General features: G+C 37.7%; 1 protein-coding gene across 4 annotated transcripts in view; it reads left to right on the top strand.

The window, feature by feature from the left end:
- The window catches only part of gabrg2 (gamma-aminobutyric acid type A receptor subunit gamma2), a 44,778-nt gene that overhangs the window by 11,468 nt on the left and 13,706 nt on the right, over positions 1-19,604 (top strand). For all 4 annotated transcript variants that reach the window (XM_084940675.1, XM_084940676.1, XM_084940674.1 and 1 more), the window contains exons 3-6: positions 1,978-2,045; positions 5,268-5,488; positions 6,750-6,832; positions 8,620-8,757. In XM_084940675.1, the coding sequence (XP_084796801.1) occupies positions 1,978-2,045; positions 5,268-5,488; positions 6,750-6,832; positions 8,620-8,757 (510 nt within the window). The remainder of the gene's footprint in view (positions 1-1,977; positions 2,046-5,267; positions 5,489-6,749; positions 6,833-8,619; positions 8,758-19,604) is intronic.

The following is a 19,604-nucleotide window of genomic DNA, read 5'->3' as shown; positions in this document are numbered from 1 at the left end:
ACAGTAGTCTGGATGACCGCCATCACTTAAAGTTCTTTTTCTTCACATATGTAAACAAAAAGAAGAGAAAAACAAAACAAAACACACAAACAAAGAAACATACGTACAGACTCGATGTTTTTTTAAAGCCATAAAGTAAAAACAAAAAGAGAGTTCTTAGTCACACTGTGTCCCAGATCTCACACAGGCACTTTTATTAACATACAGCGTAGATGTACATGAAAAAATTACTCAGAAATAAATTATCAGCATTTATTAAATAATAAAGCTCCATAAATTAAATAAAACAATGTTGTTTTTGTGCATAACAAAAAGCTCACAATTGTGCAGTCAAAATGTAAATTAAAAGACGCTGAGCATAGTAACAAAGACAGATTTCGCAGCTGCTCTGTTCCCAACTTCTACTGCGTGACTGACAGCCTGGAGTTTGAAATCCTCTTTGTAACCACGTCTCTGAACAGGTGCCATTTATGGTCCTTAAACACACACACACGGTAATATTACGTTGAAGTACAGTACGTAGTACTCCACGAGGCTCCTGACTACGGCAGCTGTAATGCTCCAACAATCCATCAAGCGGTGCGGCTTCGTAGCTTACCAAAGTCGTACTAAAACATTTTTTGACAGATTGCTGAGCGCCTTGTACCACATAAAAGCAGTTCGCGGTCAGTAAGCACAACCAGAACTCATACATAAGGTGCACTGTCGAGTTTTGAGAAAATGAAAGGATTTTAGGCCGTGCAGCCCACGTGCGTGGGGCTGAATGGCGTCAACGCGTGAGCGCTGTTAGCTCATTAGCTGATCTTGTTGTTGCCTGCAGGTGAAGCGATGGGGGAGGGGGAGTTACAAAAGTGGACGAAGGAGAGGCAAACTTGCGGCTCCACAAGTATAATTATAACCTAACATAGACTATAGCGATATGAACAATACTGTCACATCTCATATCTCGTATAAAAATATATCGATATATTTAAAAACTCGATATATCGCCCAGTCCTAATATACTTTTTGTTAGTCCCAAAATTTGACGTTTTTTTAAATTTATGATTATATATGCCTCTTATGATTTCATTGATATATCCCGCCCCACTTATTTACAGGTAACAATATTTCAGACCATTGCATATGTGTCTCATTGTTTTGCATGCATGTGTTTGTGTTCATTCATGTGCAAACAATGTCAGTAGGGTGGGAGTGCAACACACATTTATGTTTGCCTTTGAGTGACATGGGAAATGGATGCATGAAACATGTGCATGCAAAGGTTTTCTTTGAAATGCATTATTCTTAATTAAAAATCAGACTTCATTGTAAAATTATGTAATATATTTGTTTTGTGAAAAATGATATCAACAATGAATACATAGAGAATGATTGTGTGGTTCTCAGAAACCAGTTTGATGTGGAAGTTGCCCATGTATTCTTAGTCTCCTCATGGAGAAAGGAGGTCTGAACATTTATAACACTGAAACAATCTAGGTTCAACTCCTTGTTGTCGGCTAAGGAACCTGCAAAACCTTCAGGTTTTATAGGTTCTTTGAGTTCTTCCCATAGACTTTGATGTAAGGTTGGATGCATGTTGCATAGCTTCTGTGATGGATAGAATCATCTACCTTAAATAATGTATTATTGAGTACTCGTGTTTGTTTTTTGCTCATTGGTTTGAAGAAGATGCTGCAAATTCAAAGCCTGACAAAGATCCACAGCAAAATATTCAATTTTCAACAAACTTGGTGCTGACTGTGTAGATGACCTGTTTTCCAGGTGTGAATTAAACAACATGTTCATGTTTCTCCTCTCACTGCCATCTAACTGAACACTTTCCAAACACACTTTCACAGCAAAGGGAATCGTCTCCTTCTTTTTCCCTTTGATGGTGACATATAAAACAATCTAACCCTCCTGGAAAATTTTTTGCTACCATATGAAAGATAATTTTTACTCTCTAAAATGTTTTTTTCCTGTTCTTCATTGCAGTCAAGCCAACAGTGATCCACACAGACATGTTTGTCAACAGCATTGGACCAGTGAATGCCATCAATATGGTAAGTGAATACATTTTTATTGTTAATTATTGTGAAGCTGGTAAAGAGTGCTTTAGTATGCGTAAGTCATTAGTGTCATTGTAGTCTAGCATTATGATTAAATAATACTAGTACTAAAAAGTACATTTTATCTATTTCTAATAGTAAGAAATTAATAAATAAAGAAATATTAAGTTATAAAAGATTTTTATTTTAAATTTAATCAAGCAAATACAAAAGAGTTAACATATTGCAGTTGAACACCTCATATGTCTAAATAAGACAAAACATTATAACAGGTAACAATTTTGTGTTGCTCAGCATGCATGCCAGATCTCACAGCAGTATATTTGAATATGACTGTGTGCACTGGCAAATCCTGACATATTCTGGATTTGTACATGCCAAGAATTGCATCTGAGTCAACTGTCAAAGCTTTCTGTGTTTTGTTCAAGTAAATATGCTTATTTTGTGATTTTCTTTGGGTCTGGTTTAAAGGCAAGGGCTTTTTTAAAAATTTCTATCATATCTGTTATGATTGTGAATCACAAATTGCTGCTAAAACCATGATACCGTAGCTTTGCTAAATGTATTTCTGTTAACCAATAGCAGTAGTTCATGAATGTTTCTAATGCAGTTCAGTATTTTTGTTTGTTTGTTTGTTTGTTATGCTATATACAAAAGTTCTAAAACACTGGGACATCATAATGTTTTCTCAAAAAAAAAAAGTCTGTTCATTATTCAGTGTCATAAATCCTATAACAGCGGGGAAGATTGTGGCTATATTTCACATTCGGTGAGATATTGACTTCACACTAATCTTCAGTGGCCCTTTATTTAATCCGATATCACAATAAGGCGTGTAATAGACATGTCGGTCCACCATGTCCATTTCACACTTTGCCTCTCCAAAACGTGAAATGTACATGCATGCAGAAGTTGCAGCAGAGGAAGATAATTTATTTCAAGCCAACATGAAAATAATCACAGGAAAGTGTTTAAACAGACATTATCCTAGCTTAATCGATTCTGGTGATTAAAGGACCTTGGAATGTACTTCATATGTTTTTACTCACTACAGATTTTGTGGATTTAAATGTATTATTTCCCCATGATGGTAATGCAGTTTCTGCATGCAGTAATGCGACTTGTGCACGTGTGTCCATTTCACATTTTGGAGAGGCAAACCGTGAAATGAACACGGTGGACCAGTGTGTGTCTATTACACATTTTGTCGTGATACTGGGTTGCTATATTGCTTTTCCTTAAAGTTTGATACTGTTTACTGTGTGTGTGTGTGTTTGTGTTATAATTATATTTTTCTTATGATCTTATGTGAATTTAATGCTATTACAGAATAAAACGAATAGAATTGTGTTTTTTTTAAGTACTATGTTACTTGCCAAGACAAGTCCGTCCAACATGAGACGCATTACTCTTACACAATTTCACATGTCTGTCAGCCAACATGTGTGGGAGAGCTTCTCAACTTCCAAAAATCCCTTTGCTGGGTTCTTAGAAGGAAGTTACAGTTTTAGAGTGAAAAAAAAAATGTTTGAAATGCTGAATGTTCACTGATTCATATTGGTGACCCCTTAATGCAGAAGTAACAACAAAGTAGGGAAGCGTGGTCTAGAAGGAGGAGATTGATCCTCCTTGTTATCATTTCATGACATGAGCAATCTGTTCTACACTGTGATGCCATTCCATTTTGGTAAGTAGCTAAAACACCCACTCCGCTCCGGCTAAAGTGATGGAAGAAGAGATGCAATGATGGTATCAGTTAGAAAATGTGTGCTTATACTCACATTAGGAAGTCTGCGACCATGCCTGGCTGTGCTTCTATGAAGAGGGCATTTTGACATGAAAGGTTGACTGATTGCCTCGTATTCATATGTAATACATGTGCTTGGGCCAGTCATTTCACACTATAACATGACAAATGTTGTTAGGTTGGTAGTTTTTCTGAAGAGCACAGAGTACTCTGATTGTACGGGGGTGTGAATCTTGGCATGAATACAGTTTTGATTTCTTATTTATGCAGTAGGAATCTAAGTATGGCTAAGTTACAAGTTATAAGGGACTGTATAACAGCATAACAGATGGAAAGAGGTCAAGGTCTGAAAAATAAAAAGAATGAATGATACATTGCTGCTTTGTAGCCGCTGCACCTGAACATTTCTGAGCTTCTTTTAGAGCTGCTTGAATACTAAGAAGAATAAAAAGTTCCCAGGCCTTGAAAGATCCCAGACTATTTATGTTTATCATGCTCAGTGGGGTGCAGATGAAGATCCTCGAAGATCCTAAGTCATTCAGCCTTTCTCTTATCATTGTATTTGTACTGTCTGTCTGTCCCTTTTGATAAAAAGGGCTGCTGAAACGATGGGAATTTTGCCTTGTGAAAATGTTTTTCAAATCTCATTTGGAACTCTTTGGCAAGGATTTAGACTTTATTGTTGGGATAAGCTTTGTCAGAAAGTTAATGCCTCTATGGCCTCTTACACACAAATCCCCAGATTTTTGTTCCTCTCCTGCTGTACTTCACTTTGAACCTCAGCGCTGAGCCTATCCAAATAACAAAATAAATAACACAGAATGATAGCTCTCTCTTTCTCTCTATTTAATGTTTCACCTTTCCCTTTAACACTACACCTGTCACGTTTCACCTATTGCTTTTCTTCTCCTCCCAGATGTGTATTGCCTATGCTTTCCTCCATATAGTGCGTATGTTCCAACACAGCTGGCATAGTGTCACCGCACTGAATAGGAGACAGAAGGTTTTGTCAATGCTCAGGACAAAGTGCTGCCGAGGCAGCAGGTTATAAGGTCGGGTAATACTTCAGTCGAACAATGGGGGTTATTAATTGCCCCGTTGAACATTTAATTTTCAGGTTGAGGGCGTCAAGCTGGTCTTTTTTCAACAGTGCTCTTTAGCTGCGACAAAAGCACTTCCCGGCCTGAAAAGACACCATCTCCTTTAAGAAAATTGTATGCAAATGCATTTCAGCGTTAAGTTTCCTCTGGCATAGAAAAGTTCCCTCGAGACAGAAAAAAGTTCTCTTTGAGCCCACATTTTTAATTTGGTGTTATAGCATCTCACAGTTTGAAGCTGCATGTTGTTGACAGCGCTAGATGAAATCTTTTATCAGACCTTTATCTGTTGTGTAATGTGAAGCATGTTCGGTTTTTCTGAAGTAAAATTGAACACGACAGTTTGAGTGAAACTGCGTTTTGTGTCATTAGGAATACACCATCGACATCTTTTTTGCTCAGACCTGGTATGACAGAAGATTAAAATTCAACAGCACAATGAAGGTTCTACGTCTCAACAGCAACATGGTTGGAAAAATATGGATCCCAGATACTTTCTTTCGCAACTCAAAGAAGGCCGATGCCCACTGGATCACCACACCCAATCGCATGCTCAGGATATGGAATGACGGCAGAATACTTTACACGCTGAGGTAAAACGTCAGTGATGCTGGAGCTCCTGATTTGCATGTTTCTCATTCATCTACAACTGACAGATTTATTAAAGTGAATTTTGGAATCTTTGACACCAGCTTAATTTTATCACACTGAATTATTTCTATTATTTCATTATTTATTTATCATTTGTACTTCGTGTTTCATTATTCTGAGTCTTTGGCATTTTGGATTTTGTTCTTTTAGTATTTTGTTATTTTTATTTCTCATTTTCATATGTTGCCTTTAAGCTTCCTAATATGCACAGAGGCCTTAACCTGCATGTAAGGACATTCCACATAAGTAATCTTTACACTGATTATCATGAACACGCCTTGGGAAATTTTAGCTTCCTGCTTGTTATGGTTAACATTAATTAATGTACAGAAAAATCCATTGTGTTGAATGATTCAGAAAATTGCCTTTTGAGATGGGGGAACACCTGCTTTGGCATGCAGCTTAAAAAAAGCCTTTTAATTTTACATCAGCGTTCAATAGTTTAATTGCTTTAATTTGTCTCAAACCATATAACTCACAATGTTTCTGACTGTAAAACCATGAAACTAACGCATGCTATATGTAAAATAGGTTGAAAGATCAAAAATAAATATTATTTTTTCTTATTACCATAATAAATAAAGTGGGCATTTGCACTGACACCACGATACATCAGTAGTGATAATAAGAGAGTAAGTGAAGTCTTCCGGACTCAATCGAGCTGTGATGGATGTTTCCCTATGCAGAACACTGCCTCTCCACTTCATTAAGTTAGGGCACTCAGAACTTAACCACTGGTTGTTAATTAGGATGGCCGCTGTGATTCGGTGCACAATGATACAAGACAATAGAGAGTGTGTGGATGGGTAAAGTCATTTAAGGTTATTCTCTCATTAAGAGGAAGTTTAATGACTTCTCCTTCAAACTTCCTCAGGTGTGAAAAAGAACTGTAGCTGTAAAAAAAATAACATGAATTTATTTTTTTTGAAATTGTAATTAATAATTTCTTGTGTCGTTTATGATAAGGATTAGCGGTAGGGCCCGGGTTTGGTTAGAGCTACCCTTTTTGTAGAATTTTCACATAACAAAATAAAACCATAAAACCAAAATGTACCAGACTTCTTTTGAAATGAACAATATAACATAAAACAAAACCCATCCCTGGTGACCTGGTGATTAGACTGAAAAATTAGGTTTTATATAGAGTATTGTACAACATATTGCATTTTTGTGTTCATGGAGCTAAATTTCATCTCTCTGCAGGTTGACCATCGATGCTGAGTGCCAGCTTAAACTGAACAACTTCCCTATGGATGAACACTCGTGCCCCCTGGAGTTTTCAAGCTGTAAGTCTGACCATATGCTGAAACCCTACTGATTTACCCCTCCCTGTGTTCATCTTCTCAAACAAACACACACAAATGCAGCAACGCCCTAAACACGTCACATGTGAGCAAAGACTAAATTTAAGCAGTGATTATCCAACAGACCAAATAAAGGAATTAACGCTGGAACCATTTAAGATTTTCATTGGGAGCACTCCAGTTACCTAAAAGAAGGCACATGAGTCATGCGTGTATTTATGTAAATAGGAAAGGAATTATGCATGTAGAATATGTAAAGTGTGCTTTAATGTAACTGGTTAGGTCTAAGATTGGTAAAAAGCAACAACAGCCTTTCAATAGAAAGCAAGTGAAACCTTATGAATGTGTTATAATGTGGAATAAATGAACAACAAGATTCAAAAAACCATTCAGGCATTTATTTATTCAAGCCAAAGGCACTATTCATTTATTTTCCTGAAACCTGTCAGTATTGTTCTAAAAGACATTTTAAAAAGTAACACAAGTCCAAACGAGTTAGTCATTCCATGTTAGGACTGGACAGTAAGTTATCTGCTGAAGTCACAGTGGATATATGGAGAGACACACCAGGGGATATTCTCCAGAGAAAATGATTCCTAAATAGCTCCACTGCACAAGAAAGCAGACCTAAAAACGGAACACAAGCCTTCATTTAAATTTGATGAAAGCTATGGATGTTTTTCGTAACTTTGATGTACAGTATGAGCTCAATCTCAGACGGATTAGTGTGCCGCACTTTGCATTCACATTTTATGAACATGTGCCACAAAGCAACAAAGCAGGGTCGATTTTCCAGCGCGACCTCTTTTGCGGCGATTTTGACTGTAGTCAGCCGAGATCAGGCCAAACTTTTTTGCTTCAGAACTTTTCAGACACACAGAGCAGAGTATATTGTTTCAGTTTGCTATATATTGCATTTTAGTATTTGGATTACAGCAGCTTTTATGACAGCACAACTAGGCCCAAAGTGAATTCATAGGAGCATTATTGTTCCAGCTTATCAAAAGAAGTCTGAATCAATAATGTGTCCTGAATGCATTACCAGTAAAGATGAAGTCTGCCAGCCTCTGTGGCTGTAATGTGGGAAATGGGCAGCACCTTTCATCCCCCTGCTCCTCTAAGGTCAGACATTACTGGATGCCTGAGAGCACTTTAGTGATAAAATCATTGCAAGTTTGCTCTGAAAGCAGTTCATGTGCATTATTCAGACTACTCCCTCATCTGCTACACACAGCTCATCACTAGACTGAAGACTGTACTAGACTGAAATTTAAATAGAGCTGAAAGAACACCCAACTTTAACACCCATACTGAGGGACAGACTCTTACTGTGAGATGGTAAGAACACAAATCCGATACTCACATACATGATTTAATTATGAAAATGCATCTGTTTGTCTAAGTGACTCAGCTGTACTCTATTAAGATTGTTGTTATGATTTGTATAACAGAGGATGCGCTGGAAGTAATAAAATTATAGAAATCCAACTTATCGCCAGCTACAGAGCTGTGTTGTAATCTTTGCTTTTAAGTGATGTTAGTGACAAAGACGTTTTCGCCCCACAGATGGACTGGATATTTTGTCAACATGTTGTGCTGGAGTCTGTTATATAATGTTTCTTTCATGAAACATTTTATTTGCAAGCTTGCTGACTTGGTGGACACGGATTACTCTAAAATAAAAGACAGCATAGCTATGCAGTCGAGTCTTGAGCTTCTCTCCTGCCTTTAATGAGTTTGAAGTAATCTCCATGTCCTCCCTTTTTCAGATGGCTACCCCAGGGAGGAGATTGTGTACAAGTGGAAAAGGAGCTCAGTGGAGGTTGGGGACATTCGCTCCTGGAGGCTCTACCAGTTCTCCTTTGTGGGCCTGAGGAACACCTCTGAGATTGTCAGGACTGTGTCTGGTAAGAAAATAAGCTACTGAAAAATTCTAATTAAAACTCTCTTGTATTCAGTTAGGACAGTCAGGGTTTCTCTAGCATGTGAGGACTGCAAGTCAAGCACCCATCATAAATCATGATCAGTCATGATGTAGTATGCAAGGTAATCTCTCATGTGACGTGCAGTAGAATTTCATACATAAAAACCTTTGAATGCATCAGTGTTATTATTTGGCGGACACATCTATACATCATATCACCATAGAAAGTTAATCATTCCCACAGAACCACCACTCTTTGTCCTTGACTGATCTTTAACTAGTTACAGCACATCTGTTGGTATCTGTTGCTGTCGGGTACAGCGTGAACATTTAGAGAGACAGAGGGATGATCCATCGTGGATTTTATCCATTTTTAGAGCCCACTGCTTCAAGTAAACTCCATAAGGGCTACCTATGGCTCGCTTCCCCTTCAAGATCGATAGACAGACGTTCAATAGAATTTTTTTGCTGCAGAGTGGGATGGCACTTTTCAGTTTTACACGAACTGGATAACAGTATTCAAAGATGGCATCTCATTCATCTCAGGGAATATCGCTCACTCAAGTTTTCTGTCAGTTCTCAGCATTTTTCACCATTCAACATTTTCATCCTGCTTGCATATTTTAGATATAAGATTGGAAATATCTATGGCTATATTTATATTCATAAGATGCCAGTGAGAGACTGATGTATTTAATGGTTGGCAGGGAACTGCGATCCTTGTGAATGCATTAATGCCTGCCACAGAGATTAACTTTAGACGAGAGAAAAGTTCCTTCTCATTAGATTAGCTGCTTTATCCAGAGGGACTGAAAGTTACAGTAAATGTCTGTTTTGTAAATGCAATTAAAACATTCCCTTGTAATCTCTAATGTTAAATTGCTTGGAAGGATGGGCAGCAATTGCAGCGTCTATTTGCCCCAACTGTCAACTTTTAAATATACGTTTCTGAAAGAGTTATTTAAAAACATGGATGTACAAGTCTGCTTGTCTTTATCATCGCTTGCAGATGAGGACATCTAGTTTGGTATACTCAGTAGGCGTACAGCTTTACAGTTTTTAGAGTGCAGCAGTAAAAAAAGAAAAGTTGTAAAGTGAAACAGCTAGTATGGCTGGTTTTAAATGCCCTTAAAAATGTGGTTTGTTGTTCTCTAGTTTTTTGTTGTTCTGTATTTTATTTATTTTTTCTTTCTTTTTGTAGGGTAGGTGCAGTTTATAGTGTTCATTTTAAAAGTTATAGAGCTAACATTAGAACAGTTTATAATGCCAGATGGTGGAGGTGGAATGCTCTCCTCTGACAAACAGTTAATTTGGAGGTTATATATTGTGTATTGTTTTTGAAGTGCTTGCTGGGGGAGTAAAAAGCTGTTACTGCTGTTAGGTAATCCATTATTTACTAAATGTGACAAATAGAAACTGTGACAAAACACCGTGAAGCATCAGATCTTTTAAATGTTTTTTTTGTCTTTCCTTTTGCCACATTCCTTTTGAACAAAATAAATTTACTTTCATAAAATAAGAATCATTTAATTATCTAACGGCATGCACACTGCTGTTGTAAATCTTTATTTTCAGCTTGTTCTGTGACATATACATACTTGTATGCAGTCATATACAAAGTACCCACAGGAGTAACTGAATTCACCCAGCCATTGTATAATTTGCCACAGTTTAGCAGAATGTCACCGAGTGCACTCTCTGACACACAAAGCAGCATAAAGAGTATTCTGGTGTAAGTAGACGATGTGCATTACAATGCCAAATGCTTAAACTGTATTTGTGTAAGATAATTTTAAAAAAAGAAAGAAAAGTCTTTGGATTTATTTATTTTTTTCGTTTTTAATGAATGAATGTTTAAAGTGACAACATGAAAAGGCAATCTATGTAAGAGGATGAGCTGTAGTGGAGAATTTTCAGAGTCCTCTGCCTCTCTCTCCTTTTGATCTGGGTTGTTATTTCCACAAACCGCCATCTGCTCTCTTGTCAGAGCAGAGAACCTTGACTGTGGCTGAGAGACCTCTTGTCTCATTTTGCAGTCAGTTTGGGTATCTGACCTGCTTCAAGATTCGTGAACACAACATCTGTCTCAAAAAGTAGTCAGTTAGGGCATTATAATTACCCACTCATCTCAACTGTCACGCAATGCATAGCGCGGGACTAATACTTTATATGCTGCATCATATTCAGCCCTATTAAGCTTTCTGCTTAGGTTTGAAAATAATAATAATAATAACAATGATTCTAGAAATCTCCAAAGCTGGTGATCTAGTTGTTTCTGCATCATTCCCTTGATCGTTGCAGTTATAAATCCACATCTTTGAAAGTAGATTTTAGAAAGTAGAGAGTCTGCTTTTTAATTCCACTGCAGTAAATTCAATAGAGAAGTCGTTTGATGTTCAATGCAGTGCATTACTTTTTTGCTAGACACTAAAAGTGAAGTCTCTCTAAAGTAATGTCTTGAATAAATATGATGTAGCCACCCATTGACTTTAAAACAGCACGAGTTCATTCAGGTTCAGTTCACCGAGGCGCAGCTTTTCAAGGTAGGGTCAGTAGAGCCTTTATGACTGGTTGTATGTTTGGGATCACTGTCACGCAGCAACATGAAACTTGCACACCTTCCTGATTGTACATGTCAAGTGCCTAAAAACCTTTGCAGAGTAATCCATGATTTTATTCTGACTTTTGAATTTCATTATATAGCATTTCGTTTTTAATGTTCTCTTTTTTATTTTATCCAAAAATGCAATAAAATGTCACATATATATAATTATACATGTAGAATGTGACATTTATGTGTTATATATAAATATAACTATACTAGTGTAATCCTTCTTATGGTCGAAAGATATCCTACAAATGATATATTTTGCCTTTTTTATGTCGTTTCTCTGGCGATTGCTGCATTTTCTAATTGCAGCAGTGGACTGCAGACTAAAGTGTAGTGAACAGGATGACTGCCCTTCAGTTGGATCGCCGCCAGCTAAAAAGATTATGTGTCTTTGCCCTCCCCGGTGGGTTATAGTTAGTTACAGTTATTCTTTTAAAACCTTACTTTAATTTCATTTCAAGCTCTGTGTTGAATCAGTTGAACTGAGTCGAAACAGGTCAGGTAAGGAAACAGAGGGACACATAATGGTAAGCTAAGCAGACAGGCATTCAGGTGAATTGGCCCATTCCAGACAATGATGACTGTAGCAAATAGCCGGAGGAAGAGATTGCCTCTCATTTTGTGCGACAATCCAATCTCTCCCAGGCTCAACTTGTCACAGCACTGTTCTCCCACACTAATGTATTTGCTTTTTTTTTGAGTATTTTATTTAAAAAATATATGAATAGATCATAAAAAATGCATTATTAAAGAATGATTGAGTGATATTGTAAGTGCAGGGACTGGGGGCACATGACATCTGCAGTTGCATTGTATCATTTTATAAAGGCTATGTCTGTTTTTATTTGGTTTCTCTTCTGTCCCTCAGCCAGTGTCCAAAGGCTTGGTCTCTCAACTTGTCACTTCACATCAGGGCTTTCTGTATCGCCTGCAAGCCTATACCTGCATGTACAAACACAAAGACACATGCATTTTCATTCATGCACACACTCGAAGGGATACAAGGAAAAAATATTTTATTGTGACAAGCAAGAAGGCTTAAAAGTAGACCAGTGGGCAGAATAGGGAAAAGATAGATGCAGAGGATTTGAATGTCAGACAGCCGAGGCACTACGGGCAAAGCTAACCTTACAGTTAACCCCTCAGTGACCTGGTTAAGCATGGTTCCAGAAGCTCTATTCACCCATCTGCCATGCTGGAGTTCAGTGATAATCAGAAGCGCAGATAAAAACAGCAAGTAAGGATGCTGAAGGTTGTTGAATGGAGGGAGAAGACAACAAAATAGAGAGCAGTGAAGGGTGGAACGGAGTGGTGGTTGTAGCATTTATCTGTCTGCAGTAAAACATTATTGCAAAGAATCAATGATTCGCACATTTGCAAAGATCAGGTGCACAGGGATGTGAGGCTTTACTGTAGTTTGGGAGCTTGTGTCTTATTTAAAACATAACAAGATAAAGATATATTGTCGTATCGTGATTAATTGTTATATGCAGTGCGCGTGCAGGGACACACCCTCAAAGCCAGACAAAACTTTTTTTTTAATGCATGCCTGGTGGCTAAACAAGAGGGGTGTGGCTGTGTTGATACATTAGAGAAACAAGTGTGTGAGAAGAGAGCGAGAGAACAGAGATAAATGTTGCGTTATGAGTAAAGATTTTTTTCTTTTAATCAAGAAATGATTTTTATTCCAGTTCTGCTAAATCACATCACCTGTGTGTTGCATTTACTTTAACTGTGAAATATCACCACCATAATATTTATAACCATAGTCAGAGAAATGAGCATATAAAGTATCTCTTAGATGGGCAAGGTGTTTTTCCTTCCAAGCATAAAGGGAATCAATGCCATTAGCCGTCTTTCCTGTTTGCAGCTAACTTTACTTTCCTTAGTAGTGAATGTGAGACGTTCTGGGCCGGACATGAGGTGGTTAATTTCCTGTCCTTTTAGCTGAGCACAAATATACCCTTTGTGCATCAGCCAGTGGAACATATCTGTGTGTGTTTGACAGTATGAGTGCTTTGGTCCGTGCCTTTGTCCATGAATTATTGCATGTTTTTTTGTGTCCATTTGCTTGCATGCACATTTCAGCGTGTGCTCCCAACTGGATATGAGCCTTTTTTTTATGTATTGGAAGCTATTCTTAGAGTGACCTTCCAAAAGCCATGCCGTGCAGTGCTGTTGTCTGTGTGCGTCCGCCTGTGTGATTTAGGTTGAGTGGAGAAAGCCCAGGGACACATCAGTGGCCTTCTTCAGCTTACAGAGCTCCTCAGTTTGAAGATGATTCTTTGATGGGGCAAATCTGGAGGCATTGTGGTCGAGAGGAAGTGACTTAGAAAGAGGAAGCAGTCAGCAATGAAAATGCATGAAAACACACATGCACAAGAACACATATATACATTCATATACAGACAGTCGCTTTAAAGTGATAAGGGTTTCCGCTAATAGCATGACAAAGAAAATCTGTGTTGCGTCTTTAGCCCTGTAGCTCTGTAAAAGGCATTCAACATCGATTCCTCAGACACCCACAACTTGACAACTCAAAAATACAGGTTCACCGAAACAGATCCGAACTGTAAAATATTTTATACTAAATTTGTTGTTTTCCCACGTCATCTGGACTTTTTTCTCCACCCTTCTCTCCATATTACATTTGAGTCATCTTACATACAGAACCCCCAAAAGGTTTTTTTTAGAAGTTATTAATATTTTAGTTCTGTGTCAGTTGTAAATCACATTCAACAGGGTTTTTTTTTTTTTAAATATAGATAAAATTATTTTTTAAATATATTTTAAAGAACTTTACTAAAAAAAAAAGAAACATGACAAAGATGTGAAGATGTTGCATTGATGTCTTGCTATTCCAGATCAGGCAAGGTTATTCTTATGTCACATATAGGTTCAACTGCAGAAATTCAAGGCAATGTAAAGATGAAAAATGACCAAGTTTCATAGAAGCTTGTAAAGTTGAGACAAGAATGCCTGTCACTGCCTGCCAGGTTTAATTAAAGAAAACATGGAATGAGACAAAAGGTAATAAAACTAACTAAATTGGGACTTTGAATCCCTGATCAAATAACACACAATATGATCCAGAATGCTGTATGAAATTATTTCACTTTATTTTACTTTCTAGTGGATAAGTTGGTGATGAAAAAAAGATGGCGATGGTTCTATCTAAGGCCTCAGTCAGCAAGTGGCTGCTGGAGGATGATGGCAGTTGGTGTGAAATGGGTTGCCAAAGCAACAGTCACATAAGTCAGTGCAGTGACAACAGTTTGCTAGGAAAGATATGTGTTCCTCGACAGGTTGGCAAGTAGTTGCTGGTTTGTAGGTGAAATTGATTGGAAAGAAGTGTAGAGTGCTGCTCCGATAACCTCATTGTGATTGCTTTGGTCACTAGCAGATAGCAGCAGTCACCCACAGTTCGCATGCAAGATACCTACTTGTCTGCAAACATTTGCCATCTCCTCATTGAGCAGCTTTGAACTTGCAAAAATACAACACAAACCAGAACCTGATAACATTTACCTTTAAAGTAAGGACGATTATGGTGCAGTACCCCATTTGTAACAAATTTCACCCATCCAGCAACCACCCACTAACCAGTTAGGGAATACATATTTTTCCATAGTAATCGCTGGTGACCAGGGGGTCACTGGCCAGTCTAGAGCGTGTGTGACTGAAGGCTTAGAGGTTTATAGTTTCTAAAGGGTTAAGAAGCACTGAAACAATCTATTATCCATGGTGTGACTCTGTTGCAGTACTAACGGCTCTCCCTAATCCTCTCCTACCCCACCCCCTCTCACTGTGAGTTCTCCCTCTTGCTTCTGGTTGATGGGTGTGATGGGCAGGAGTGGGAGTGAAAATGCTCTGACTCAGCCAGAATTCTCCTTTTGTGAAGTTAAATACGAGTTTAGACTCCCCCCATCCCCTCCCCCATGCTCCATATACACATTCCATACACCTGCCCCATACACTAACAGTATTCATATTTACGAGTGTTGGCTCTATAGAGTCCCTCCGCCTCCAGCCCTTCTCCGTTTTGCACTCATACAAAGAGATGATTTTTATTTTGGACCTGGCGTATTCCTGTGTCCTACTTTGTATGCCTCCTCCCCTCCCCCTCTGTTTATCGCTCTCTTTCTTTCTGCCTTTCTCAGTCGACAGTCTAATAAGCCAGTAATTAACACCTGGGAAGAAAAAAAACAGGGAATGGGGATAGGCCATAAGAGAAGAGATTGCTTTGAGAAAATAAGAGTCTTGTTTCCCTCCTCATTGATCACCTGCATGTAAAAGGCTGCCTGTGGGGACATGAAAGGAACGCAGATTTAGAAAAATAGATTCTTCTGTTTTTAAATCTGTCTGAGATTTTATATTGTCAGTCCAATCTGTGTTAGATGTTTGTTATTTTGTGGTGGACAGACCATACAGAACACAGGGAGAAGAACTGAAGACGGTGAGTGATAGTAGCTGGCAGACAGAATAATGTTATCAAAGGCAGCACATTGCTTTGTCTATGCAGCCTGACAAAGTCCTAACATCTTAACATTAATACTTGAGTGTCACTGCCCTCTCACATTTTTAACTGCGTCTAGTGATGCCAAACGATGCTACAACACTAGTATTATTCATTATTATTTTTTCTATTTAAAAGATTGAGCCAATACCAAAAGAAAACTATTAGTATAAATTATTATGAAGAGCAAAAAAAAGTCCATTGTAAGAGAACATGTAGCACAGATAATGGATTAAGCATTAAACACAATACTTTCACCTTTGGAGCATTAATCTCAACATTCATGCACCGTTATTGTGCTCATTTTTCTTATGTGGTGGATGGAGAGACTGGGGGGTAGAATGCACATGCATGTGTACATGTGCGTGTGCACACACAAATGGATGTGCATGCAGGCACCCTTCCAGTTTGTCTCTCAGAGAGTGCTTTTATGGGAAAAAGGGCTATATATTTCTACCTTCTACAGTTTTAAGGCCAGGGCAATACAAAGTGATATTTTTAATGGATCGTTATGTGTAATGTAGTGGTATGGATGGCCAGAAACTTGCTTTAAATTTCATGTCCTGGGTCATCACAAAGAATTGTGGAGAAGGAGAGATTTTTAGCTATTTTGCAGCTATTACTAAATCCTAAATGTAAAAATGCAAATGAACTTCCGGGATCTCTTCTTGTGACCTGGTTTAGATGGATGCAGATGGTCTGGAGGCTAAAAGCAGCTCAAAGCAGTTCTGCTCTGTGGAGCAATTGTTCCTAGGGCAAGCCCCTCATTGCTCAATAAACTGTTATAAAGTTTCGTGCCAGAGCCCTAGTTATTCTTCCCAGTCAGCTTATTAGCCTTGGGTAATAATCTGCAACTTAGTGTTTCAAAGTAATTAGCCACAAGGCTAGAATTTTTGGAAAAATACTCAGTGTCTGGCCAGTTAATATATACCATAAGAGGAGTAAGCAGACTCCCATGAATAATAATCATAGTGACACCGCATGGCACCTCACCCAAACTCTAAGCACCCACTTAACAGTTATTTTTTTCTGTTACTGTATCAAAACTCTTTAGTATCAATATGTCACATGTGGCATAAGATATTACAATACACATCCTTGGAAGGAGCATGTTATGCTAATAAGGCTAATACACACACGCAGACCTATTACTGGTAAGGTTAACATAGGTTGCAGTGAAATTAAATCTCAAGTCACCCCAGCTTGGACAACTTTCCTTTACATGAATATTTTAGCTTCAGTGAAACTATCCAAGAGGCGCAATGTACATGCAAGATAACTGGAATAATGTGCAAATCTAAGCACCCAGAGCACATTTGCCAAATAGATATATTCCAATAAAAATGCTGTTTTTAAGAAAGTTTTTTCATGCAAGATTTTTAGATTGTTAAGACAGCACCACTTAGACTGAGCATACATAAGCATAAATTAGTGTTATAGTTTTGGGCAATAAAGTTGATAAGCCAGATATAATTAATAATACTGAAAGCTTAAAACCAGTTATCTAAAGCTCTTATCTGTAATAGCCCAAAGCTATTGGCAGTACAATGAGCACTGATTGTCTTGTCTCACAGAATATTTCACTGAGCTTATCCATCCAATATAGATTTAAACATCCATATACTGTGGACCAGTATATTGTGCCATTATATCTGAAAATTCCTGCTATATATATATATATATTTATTTATTTATTTATTTTTTTTCATTTTCAGGCAGTCGATGATCCTTTAAACCTGACACTGCGATAAGATAATATCTAGTAAATGCTGATTAACTGCTCTCAGTGTTTTCAGTCCAAAACTCAAGTAAATAAGTGAATCCCTACTTGGACAAAAGCAAGGGGTTAGAATCTGCTCTGATCAGTGAGTCTGTTAAGAAATAAGGAAATTACAATTTCCAAATTTGTCAGTGTCATTTTATGTTCTGATTTTTAAAAGCAAGTCTTAAATCTATTGCTGGCATTTATACAAGGGATCAGGAGGTACCTATAGATTTCTCTTCAGTTGAATATTTGATGACAAAATGTTAATGCTCTGATGTTTTTACACTTGATTGTTTCTTACTTATGCAAATATATGCTCTGCCACCATGTCCTTGAATTTTAGATTTAGCCGGAAAGCTTTCAGACACTCAGACATAAAAATAGTTTAGCTGCTGTTAATTATTTAAATTGAACAACTTGTTATTTTTGCTGTGTGTGTATATGTGTGTGTGTGTGTGTGTGTGTGTGTGTGTGCGTGTGTGTGTACCAAAGCAAAACATAAAAGCTAAATCATAAATATGCGCTTTACTATATTACTGAGAACAGTTGCAAATATTGTCCACTTTTTTTTCTTTCTGACTACATGTCTAGAAGTATCAAGTCAACAGTTCAATCATGTGTGTTTTTAGACTTTACTTTCCTTTTTACATACAAATATGAAGCTAAACTGATTAGCTCCCCTTACTTACGGCTTCTGAAAAAGTCCTCTGTGATTATTAGCCGTGCTATCTCTGTTCTTGTCAGCTTTTACCAGACGACTTGTTTATTTTGAATTGTAGTCAAACTGTTTTTTTTTTAAAGAAGCACAAATAAGTCTTTCCACTAGTGTCATGACTGTTGAGTGCGAATAAGTCCTGTCACCCAGCCAAAAGTGATTAAAACAGAAAATGAGACTCGGGGGGGGGGAGTGATGCATTAAACACTGGAATAAAACGAGTGAGAGTTTGAACTTCAAGCTTATGTAATGAGTGTGAATCGCATCTCTCCTCAGTGTGTGAATAGGAAATAATGAAGCCATTTTTAGACGAGGTAAGCTGGGAAACTGATAAAATGAGGGGAGACCAAGAAATAAGTGAGGAATGTCTTGTCCTTGTTTTTAATTATGTGATATGACAGAAATAAACTCACACGTTTTAGATGCCTTAAAGATTCTTTAGAGAAATACAATATTTTACGGGGTTTGAAAAAGGATGAAACATGAACAAGATGTTCTTCATAGCCTCAGATGAAATACTTTCCACACAAAAATGTGCAGCCCACACTGGAATACCAAATTGGCATGATAGGCAGCTGTCCCTTGACCTGCTGTGGCGATTTGATTAATTATAAATGTGTTTCGTACGAGCCACTGAAGCATAAATGAAAATGTAAAATTAAAACTGCGATAATGTAGCCTCTACATTTTCTGCTTAAGGCCTAATTTAAAATAGGGCCCTTGGGTAAATACCTTGAAAATCCTTGTTAGTGTTTTAAGTTTTATTAATTTGTGTTACCTTTCCCTTTTTTTTCTTTTTTTTTTTGCTAAACTGGCCAAATAATGTTATGGAAAATAGGTTTGCCAGCTTCTGACTACCTGTCATAAATCCTACAAACAGTCTTGCTCTCAATAATTTGAGAGCTATTAGTGTGTCTGGGAGAGGGATAATCATCTGTCCCTGTCACAGTAAACACAATGTTAACAACAAGGCAATCAAACTGTGTAGACTCCTGCCTGGTGTTTAATCATGCTGCTGTGTTGCCGCAGTTACTCACCATGACAATGCGGTGCTTTTTTTAATCCTTTTTTTTTCTTCTTTTTTTCTTTTCTTTTCCTGTGACATCATCTTGCCGCCCACTGTCGGGGAAGAATAGCTTCTGTAGGCTATGGAGGCAAAATGCAAAGGGATTGTAACTAGTTAATCACTTCTACATAACCTGTAGTGATGTCAGCGAAAGTGG

Source organism: Perissodus microlepis, chromosome 10 (assembly GCF_051167445.1).
Source record: "Perissodus microlepis isolate ML-2025 ecotype Zambia chromosome 10, ASM5116744v1, whole genome shotgun sequence".
Taxonomy (NCBI): Eukaryota; Metazoa; Chordata; class Actinopteri; order Cichliformes; family Cichlidae; genus Perissodus; species Perissodus microlepis.
Note: the sequence above shows the minus strand (reverse complement) of the source record. Positions and strands in the feature narration are given on the sequence as shown.